Source organism: Ruditapes philippinarum, unplaced genomic scaffold (assembly GCF_026571515.1).
Source record: "Ruditapes philippinarum isolate M1 unplaced genomic scaffold, ASM2657151v2 ctg4311_1_1_1_1, whole genome shotgun sequence".
NCBI classification, from domain to species: Eukaryota; Metazoa; Mollusca; class Bivalvia; order Venerida; family Veneridae; genus Ruditapes; species Ruditapes philippinarum.
In genome coordinates, this window is record NW_026855345.1 from 51,327 (window position 1) to 61,094 (window position 9,768).

General features: G+C 30.4%; 1 protein-coding gene across 1 annotated transcript in view; it reads right to left on the bottom strand.

The window, feature by feature from the left end:
• Positions 1 to 8,301, bottom strand: part of LOC132743034 (contactin-3-like) — a 53,071-nt gene extending 44,770 nt beyond the window's left edge. The window contains exons 1-2 of the mRNA XM_060731545.1: positions 8,143 to 8,301; positions 4,596 to 4,690 (exon numbers count right to left, since the gene is read on the bottom strand). Of these exons, the coding sequence (XP_060587528.1) occupies positions 4,596 to 4,690; positions 8,143 to 8,209 (162 nt within the window). The 5' untranslated portion in view covers positions 8,210 to 8,301. The remainder of the gene's footprint in view (positions 1 to 4,595; positions 4,691 to 8,142) is intronic.
• Positions 8,302 to 9,768: the final 1,467 nt, after the last annotated feature.

Genomic DNA, 9,768 nt, shown 5'->3' on the forward strand with positions numbered 1-9,768 from the left:
CTTTCATTAGTTGGATCTGTTAGGTATACATAAAAAGTAGGTTGAAATACATATTAAGCATTAATAATCTGATATCTTAATTTGAAAAGCTTCATTAATATATTTACAAAGCATAATTGTTTCTTTATTTTATCACTTTTTAATAATTGAGTAAACTTATACATACTTGGTCTATTTCTATAATAATTCTTAATAATATATATTCTTAAATTTTCAATATGCAGGACACTTAAACACAAAATGGGAAACTCGTCCTCAATTTCATTTGTATTGCAAATTAAACAATATCTTAAATTACGCTCTACTCTTTCACGTGAATATCTACCTGTCTGTATTCTAAGATTATGAGCTGAAATACGCAGTTTTGTCAAAGCTATTCTTAGTTTTCTTGATACAATATTTTCTAAATAAGGTGACATTTCAAAATGTCTTTACTGATTTATATAAAAATAATAACATCATTACAATTAATACTAGCTATCCATTCTTGTAAATATCATCTATTAATCTCTGTTTAAAAACGACAATAAAAACAATTTTGATTAACGCTTAAAGGGTTTAACCATACATCAAAAAAAACCGTTATTTTTTCTAAAGACTCGTACATAATGCAAACCAGTTTGTATACCCTATATTTATATCAGACATACATGAGTTAACAATTGTAGTTATAATAATATTACTTGAACTTATTATCTTAAACCAAAATTTTACAATTCGGACATATCTTTTATATACAACGGATATCTTCCAAGTTCACCATACACAGCTACGTTACTTAGTAGATTTTCTAACACCAAGAATAGTTTTACAAAATTTCAAATGAATATTTTCTAACTTTTTGATTTGTGAAAACCCCATACTTCACTTGCATACATTAAAATAGAACCAATAAAAGAGTCGAACAACTGTAGGGCTATTTTTGTTTTGTTTCATATTTTTTCAAATTTGCCACTAAATTATTTAGGGCTTTTTAAACTTTTACCATACAAAGTTTGAGTATTTAAGTTAAAATTTCCTGTATAATTCAAATGTGACACCTAGATAATTAAAATCATTTTACGATTTCTATATTATCTTGACCATATAACCAGTTTTCTCCTGCTCTTAAACCACCCCTCTTACGAAAAACAACGATTTTGGTTTTGTTAACATTAACTTCTAATCCCCATTTATTACAGTATTCATGAAGCTTATTTAATGAATTTTGGAGATCTAGAGGATTTTCATCAATTAATACCATATCATCAGCAAATAAAAGTAAAATTAGGCAAATGTCTTGAAGATCTATACCAGAATTGAAGTTATTTTGCAAATAGAGTTCTAGATCTTCAATAAACAAGGAAAACATAACTAAGAATGAAGCAAATAACTATCGACCGATATCAATTTTGTCAACTATATCCAAAATATTTGAGCGCCATATTGCCAAACAAATACACTCATTCTTTGAAAAAACGAACATTATTCATAATAGACAATCAGGATTTCGTAAAAATCATTCATGTAATACTGCACTTATAAGTTTAATAGATACTTGGTTAAAAGATGTTGACAGTGGAAAAATTATAGGGACTGTATTCTTAGACTTAAAAAAGCCTTTGATTTGGTTGACCCCATGAAATACTTTTGCATAAACTTAAACTTTATCATTTTTCTGAAAATGCCGTTAAGTTTTTTTATGTCATATCTTTCTAACAGAATTCAACTAGTTAAGATAGGTGATCTACAATCTCAGACAATGAAAATAATTTCCGGTGTTCCACAAGGCTCAATATTAGGACCTTTATTATTTCTAAATATACATAAATGACATAGCTTTCATTGGTAATGATATGAAAATTGATTTATACGCAGACGATTCTACTCTTTATGTCCGGAGAAAATATATCAAAAGTAGAAATAAAACTTCAAGATCATTTAAATAACATTGACAAATGGTGCAAAATAAATAAATATGGCCTTAAATCCAGATAAATAAAAATGTATGGTAATAGGAACAAGACAAAAAGTAAATATTATGAGAAAATTAATTCTTAAGATAAATGAAATAGCTCTTGAAAATGTAACTGATCAAAAAGTCTTGGGTATTTGCATAGATAACAACTTAAAATGGCACTTGCAAATTGACAATGTTTGTAAAAAACTTAACGGAAAAATTGTCTTATTGAAAAAAATATCGTATTTTTTGCACTTTGATATGAAATTATTGTTTTACAATGCATATATATTGCCCATTATGGACTATTGTTGTATTATATGGGGTAAAGGAAACACAAACTACATAAATAATGTTTGTAAGTTACAAAAACGAATTGCTAAAATCATTTTACAGCAACCTCAAAGATCTCCGTCAACAAATCTATTCGAAACTCTTAATTGGTTACCGTTCCTTGACAGATGTAAATACCACACGGCGGTGCTTGTTTTTAAAACTTTAAATAACATGGCACCGACGTATATGACAGAACTGATGACTTTATCCGACAACAAAATATATAACTTAAGATCTAGGTCACGGAAAGATATTGTATTATGGACAAGACCTAAAACAAATTATATTAAAGACACATTTTCTTATTATGGCATGAACATTTGGAACAATATACCTTTAAATATTCGTAATGTTAATAACCTTAAATGTTTTAAAGAAAAATACAAAGCATATCTTGATGTTCATATGAATGAATGAGTGAGTGAGTGAATGAATGAATGAATGAATAAATATATGAACGAACGAATGAACGAACGAACAAATGATGCAATATACATATATGTTTAAACAAAAATTGTTGAGTGCCTGTCGAAAGTATATGAGTTGTATTATTCTAAAAATTACATATTATACATTCATTTTTCTACCTATGCATGTCCTGTTGTTGTTGTTGTTGTTGTTGTTGTTTTCTAGTTCAGAAGGCCACTTTGGAAATAAGATATATATAATTGTTATTGTATGTTCTTAATGTGTAACCTTCTTTAAATAAAGATATTATTATTATTTTTATTATTATTATTATAATGTTTCAACTTTTCTCTATTTTAAGTAAATTTGTGAGGAAAAAAACACGTTCAAAGTAATCTCAGAAAAATATTTTTAGGGAGGGCCAGACAGACAGACGGACTTTCAATGAAGTGATGATAACTCTTTAGATAAAGATGCTAGAATTATGGACATCATCATACACATAATGTGAGTGGTGATTTAGAACAATTATCTTAAGTCTAAAGCAGAAAACTATTTATAGTAAGTAACAAAGAAGAAAAGTGAAAAATATACCAATTTTCAAATATGTACCATTTATAGTAACAAAGAAAAAAATACAAAAATTATATATAACAATTTTCAAATAGATTCCATGTTCGAAATGAAAATAGTCACGGAAACCGAGGCGCTCGACTTGAGCATCTAATCACCTATGATGAAGGTGTTAATAATGAACATATATTTGAAATTTGAAGTAAATCCGTTATAGAATAACAAGGGAAATGTAAAAAAATTGTGAACCTTGACGTGCATATTCTCCATACTGTAATCTATCCATATTTCAAGTTTTATAAAACTATTTTCAGTACTTTTTTACTATTACGGGATCCAGTTTTGGTGTTATATTTGCTATATTTTAAGTCTATTTGTTGTCATAGCAACGAATTTTTTCAACATAGGAAGAAAAAGACGTGCATCATCTTTACTTTGCCATATACACACATTTAAAGTTTAAAAAAAAATATATTTTCAGTTCTTTTTAAGTTATCACGGGATCCATTTTTGTGGGCGGACAGGCGAATAGGCGGACGGACGAATGTGCCATCATTTTGGGATTATGTGCTTTAATCTTCATATGGCACTTTTCCACATCAACAAACCGATTTCCTTCTTTTTTAACTAAAATTATGGACGGAAAGAAGCTCATAGACTACTGGATGTATGCCCGATCATACGGACAGAGGGTAAACCTGAAGTCCCCTCTGGTTAAAACCGGTAGGGTTCAACTAGTTTTTATGCGCATCAGAACCTTAACACCATTAAAGTTAATTTAGTACCTAAAACTCTTTTTTTTTTCAAAGATGAAAATGACCATTTTTAGGAGTGTTTCTGTAGCAATACAAAAGTTTTCCGACGAATGCCGTGACAGTTATCACAAGAAAACCTGCAAAGTTATCATAAGAAATACCATCCCTCGTGTAACAGTTCCTCCTGAGTCTTATAGAAAACACTTGATTTTTTTTCCTGTTTATAACATTTACATACATTTTTTTTACATTAGAATTTGAAACATTTCCCCAGAGTTGTGGGTATTGGCTAATTTTTGAAGAAAGTAGTCCGGCAAGATAGCAGTGAAAATACGTAAAAATATGTTTTAACGAGTGAAAAATAAAGTTTTACAGTGAAAATACAGACAATGAAAATACGCGTTTTATTTCATTATTTCTCAATATTTCAATTATAAGTATATAATAAACAGTGTTTATTACATATCTATTTCCCTGTTTTCGATTACATCTTTATTTTGTAAAATTATTGTTTGTGTGGGTATTCACGTAAACTAGTGAAGCAACTTGGGTAATTTATTTCAAGTATTATTATTAAAACTTACCCAGCATGACGCATCTGCCTCTTCGTAAATTCTTTTGTCAAAACCTTGAAATAGGTAACATTTTGACTGATACGTTTCCCAGCCAGATGGACAACCTGGAGGAAGGAAACAAGTAGAAAACTATATTTCATGTATAAATGAAACGAACGTTCTCGTAGAAGGTATCAATTGACGCGAAAAACAATGCAAGTGTAGTTTTATCTCGCACAAAGCGTGCAAACCTATGTCGTGGTCACGAGTTACTAAGTCGTGGCAAGGAGATAGCTAAGTCGTGGCCATGAGTTACTAAGTCGTGGCCATGAGATGGTTGAGTCGTGGCCACGAGATACTATGTCGTGGCCACGAGTTACTATGTCGCGGCCACGCGATAGCTAAGTCGTGGCCACGAGATACTATGTCGTGGCCACGAGTTATTAAGTCGTAGCCACAAGATAGCTAAGTTGTGGCCACGAAATAATTAACCAATCAGAAAACACTTTATATATATTATCAATTTTTTAAACTTTATAACTTACTTTTGTAACATGCAACATTAATCTTTGAAAATACTGAAGATATTCACTTTGAAATTGTCTTTAGGATCATATTAGAAAACCACCTTCCAAGGCCAATCAGACATTAATTTGGACTATAGCTCTTAGTAAGGACAATTTTGTAATCGAATTGATCAGTTTGTACGTATTACGGCCGGTTAACCTTGATTATACGATAACATGAGAACGAATAAGTCCTGGTTTATTTTATTTTGAAGGGACATTGCCCATGGACAGTAGATAGCCTATATGATAAATCTTTGTCTGATGAATAATTTAGAAGGGATAGGCCATGGTTTATATAACCCAGGAAGATCATTGTTCCTGATCAGTAGATGACATCTTATAATTTCGAGGTCATTGGATCAAAAATCAGGGTCATAGTGACGCTAAATGTAAAAATATTGTCCAGTCAATAAGTAGTATAAATGGCACTTTTACAGGTTGGTGAAGTAGGGACATCCTTGTACACATGTCTAGTTAATTAGGGAAATTCATATAAATGGTGTAATCTGATTGGTTATTTATCTCGTGGCCACGACTTAGCTATCTCGTGGCCACGACTTAGTAACTCGTGGCCACGACATAGTATCTCGTGACCACGTCTTAGCTATCTACTGGCAGTAACTCGTGGCCACGACATAGTATCTCGTGGTCACGAGATAAATGAAAACACACACATGTCACCTTTGTGCCACCGTAAATATCATCTATCTGGAAGGAGATATATTTCTAGAAACTCCCTCGGATCTGCTGTTTATCAGTATCTTATAGGTCTAGTGCGAGAACTGCTTCACTGTCTTTAACGGTGTTTAGATAGGTTATGCATATTTTGAACGGCAGATTAAAGAAAATAGTAAAACCATCAATAGTTGCTGAGAAAAAATGTAACCGAATGTCCCTCGTATATGTCCGCCAGCTTAATTCAAAGTGAGTTTATGCTCATTAATTTTCGTTGTCAAATTTTGCTGATTTGCTATATATTTTACATAACAATATATTGAAAGGCTGGAATCATATAATGTCAGAATCGACTTATATATTGCTGCTTTACAATATATAGTAATATAGTGCATATTTTGATGTACTGGTTTCTAGTTTTCAATAATGTTGTTTTCAAATTATATATTGTCTAATTGAATCTATACATTATCTACACGTATTAAAGAAAACAATATTATACATTTAGTAATGTCACTTTATATCATATATTCTATTTCGATTTAATTTGTTCATAATTAGGGAGGTCAATGATATATTATACATGTATAATACATATTTTATAATTTTACTTTCTTGATACTACATGTAACTCAACATCTTTTAACTTTTATAAAATACACATTGTAATCTATTTTCACAGCGTATGTATTTAATATTCAAGCGTCATTTTTTAGGAGTATTTAGTGTCGTATTACACTATTTTAATGTGAACTGTGAGACATGAGCCTCTATTATGTACATTACCTGACGTGATTTAACACAATTCTCTTTGTTAAAGCAGGACGTTTCAAATTTCCACATTACTGCTTTCATAACATTTTACCTATCTAACTTTTAGCTTTTATGGTAACGTTTTTGAAACGTTGAAATAAACAAGAAAAAAAGAATAATGTTGGCATAAACTTCGCAAGTTCTATTTTGTTAAAATCCGAGATGATATTTACCAATGCTTTATCTTCATCAAACGTTCGTTATCACAAAAGCAAGTAGAATAATAGCCCATAAAATTCAAATAAAATCACAATTGTTTGAAGTCAGTATAGTGTTAGATTTGGGTACAATAAAGCTGAATATTTGAGCCGCGTCATGACAAAACCAACATAATGGGTTTGCGACAAGCATGGATCCAGATCAGCCTGCGCATCCGCGCAGTCTGATCAGGATCCATGCTGTTCGCTTACAAACCTTATAACAAGTAGATGATCTGATAGCGAATATCATGGATCCGGATCAGACTGCGCGGAATCGCAGGCTGGTCTTGATCTATGCTGGCCGCAAACGCACTATGTTTGTTTTGACGTGACGCGGCTCATATATTGTACTCATCTTAAAGCTACACACCTGCAGATTAGCCGAAATATTGCTAGAAAATCAAACTTGGAAAATATGTACTAAGATTTTAAAAAAAAGTAATTGTTCAAGTAATAATTTACATGTTATGTGAGGTTAATGACGACACTATCATTCTAGCAGTTCAAATATATATCCGAGATAGCAAACAATTTTCATAGTCCTTTGTAAACCATTTACATGTACATACCATAAAGACCCAATAATATCTTCTTTAATACATTTGCATCGTTTTTTTCTAATATATCTAAGTCATTTGAATTAGTATGAATATATCGACTAACAATCTCAAAATGTTAGATCTCTGTCTTTGTACTAGGTCAACATTTTTATGTTGAAAATTGATACATATAATAGCAAGATTTCCTATCGAACCTTTAATAACTCTAAAGTTCTCTACTTCATCTTTCTAAATTCTTGTCAATAAAATATTTAACTTTAAAAATTAAAACATTTCAAATATAACTATGAAAAATCCTCTAAATTAAAGTTATGAATTATATGTTAGAAAAGACCTTTATAAACATTGTATGGTGTCGAATCTGATCCTTTTTAATCATTGAACATGTATATTATGTAAGTAATTGTTGTATGTACAATATGTTTTTGTGCAAAATTTTAAACAAAACACCCTATTTCTACAGCGTGTGGACTATTGTTCGCAATGTGTTAATTAATAATTATATATATATAATCATATTTAACTTACCTACCTAAACCGTTTCTAAATAATACTGACTTAAACAGCTGGACAATATATATTGATTTGAATCAACACGAAATTTCAACAACATTAAACATTCTTGTTATAGTCGGAAAAATGATAAATTAACAAAGCGTCAATCGCATTCGCCATTTTAATTTGTATATATGTTTATTGCCTTTTTTGTACTCAGATCAAAACATTTAACAATATTTTATTATAATGTTTAAAGTCTTACCGTAAGAAAATTGCCCATATATTATGTTTATATTACATATAAGTAAGAAAACAGTCGTAAGATCCATTTTATTTATATAAAAACTATTAAACACATCCTATCTTTTTGAATATTACACGCTTTGCAACGATTTTGTAAACCGAGCTTCTAGTTAAACGGGTACCTGTTATAATAGAGTACAATATTGTCCTAATTAAGCATTCTCCCTCCAAAAAAATCATAACAGAATGCGTGTGTAATGATTTGTTTACATGCATAATTCAAATATGAACTTTGAATAGAAAGTTTTTAGTCTTTTTCAGGTAATTTCATAAATTATTTCTGATATTGGGATAAAGGGTAAATGCGTGAGATTATCGATCAAAATTCGCTCTGCACATCGTCTCATTATGGTGATCACTTGTGCCAAGTAATTTAAAAAAAAATCAGTGGTTTAATTAGACACGAAAGTGTTACGTACGGACAGACGGTCTTACAGACGGAGGTCATTCATATAATCCCCTTCCAGCTACGCTGAAAGGGATTAAATCAATCTAATAATTAGCAATTAGTTTAAATGAATTTTCATACTACATGAATATTAATATAGCAAATTCAACACCATAGAATCCTACAAAATTACTTCAGTTAAACATTTACTAGTATTTGTACGTAATATAACATAAAACAGGTAAACATAGGTTAAGGAACAGAATACCTACTACCCTTTAAAAGTCGTAGAATAGACTTAATAGTCTACATAACTTCCTATTATCTTCAAACATAGAATCAAAAATGAATACTTTTTAAAAGCGTAATATTATGCTGGCATATATAGCACAATGAAAACTGCATGTTAGAATTTATTTAAATTTGCATGATCTTAGATAAAATAACAAAAACAGTTTAAGCGAAAAAACTTAGTTGCCCTTGAATTTCAAGGGCAGATAATTGACATGCCGTATACGTATTTCTCATTTTCATGTAGTTTGTTTGGTAGTGAGTACTTTAAAAAATCTTGTTTACTTAAAGCAATGCCAATTTTCTTGAAAGAAATGGCTTTCATTGCATTTTAAAAGAATTTTCAGTCTCCATGATGAAGGGAACAAAAATGTTTAATGTAATTCAATGATTTTTTTTATTTTTGACCAAGGATAAAATGGGAGACCAAGTGGTGAAGGTGTCTACCTCTCAACCCAGGGATGATGGGATCGCACAACTACGTTTCTTCATATGACAACAGCACTGGTTGGTTCCAGGAAGCAGACTCGAAAGTAATTAATATAAGTTGCAAGCACTTGTTTTACAATCGAGTTTAAACCAGGATACAATGAAAAGTGCAAGCCATTTGTAAAAATAAGGTTTATAAGAGGTAAAAAGTATGTACTTTTGAAATGTTAAAATGACATAAAAAATAACAAGTAAAAAATCTAATCATGGAACAAGGATGGTGACCCCCCTTTAATTGGCTTAAATTGTTTCTGCTATCATATTCTAAGTTAATGTAAAGTTAAACAAGAAAAGCATTGATGCAAAGCATCAAAGGGCGTCCAAGCAAGAAATGCAGAAAGTGAAAATGAACTAGTAGACATATGATGTCAAGATATTCTTATAAACTTTTCAATGGTTAATTGGTTTTTACCAGAA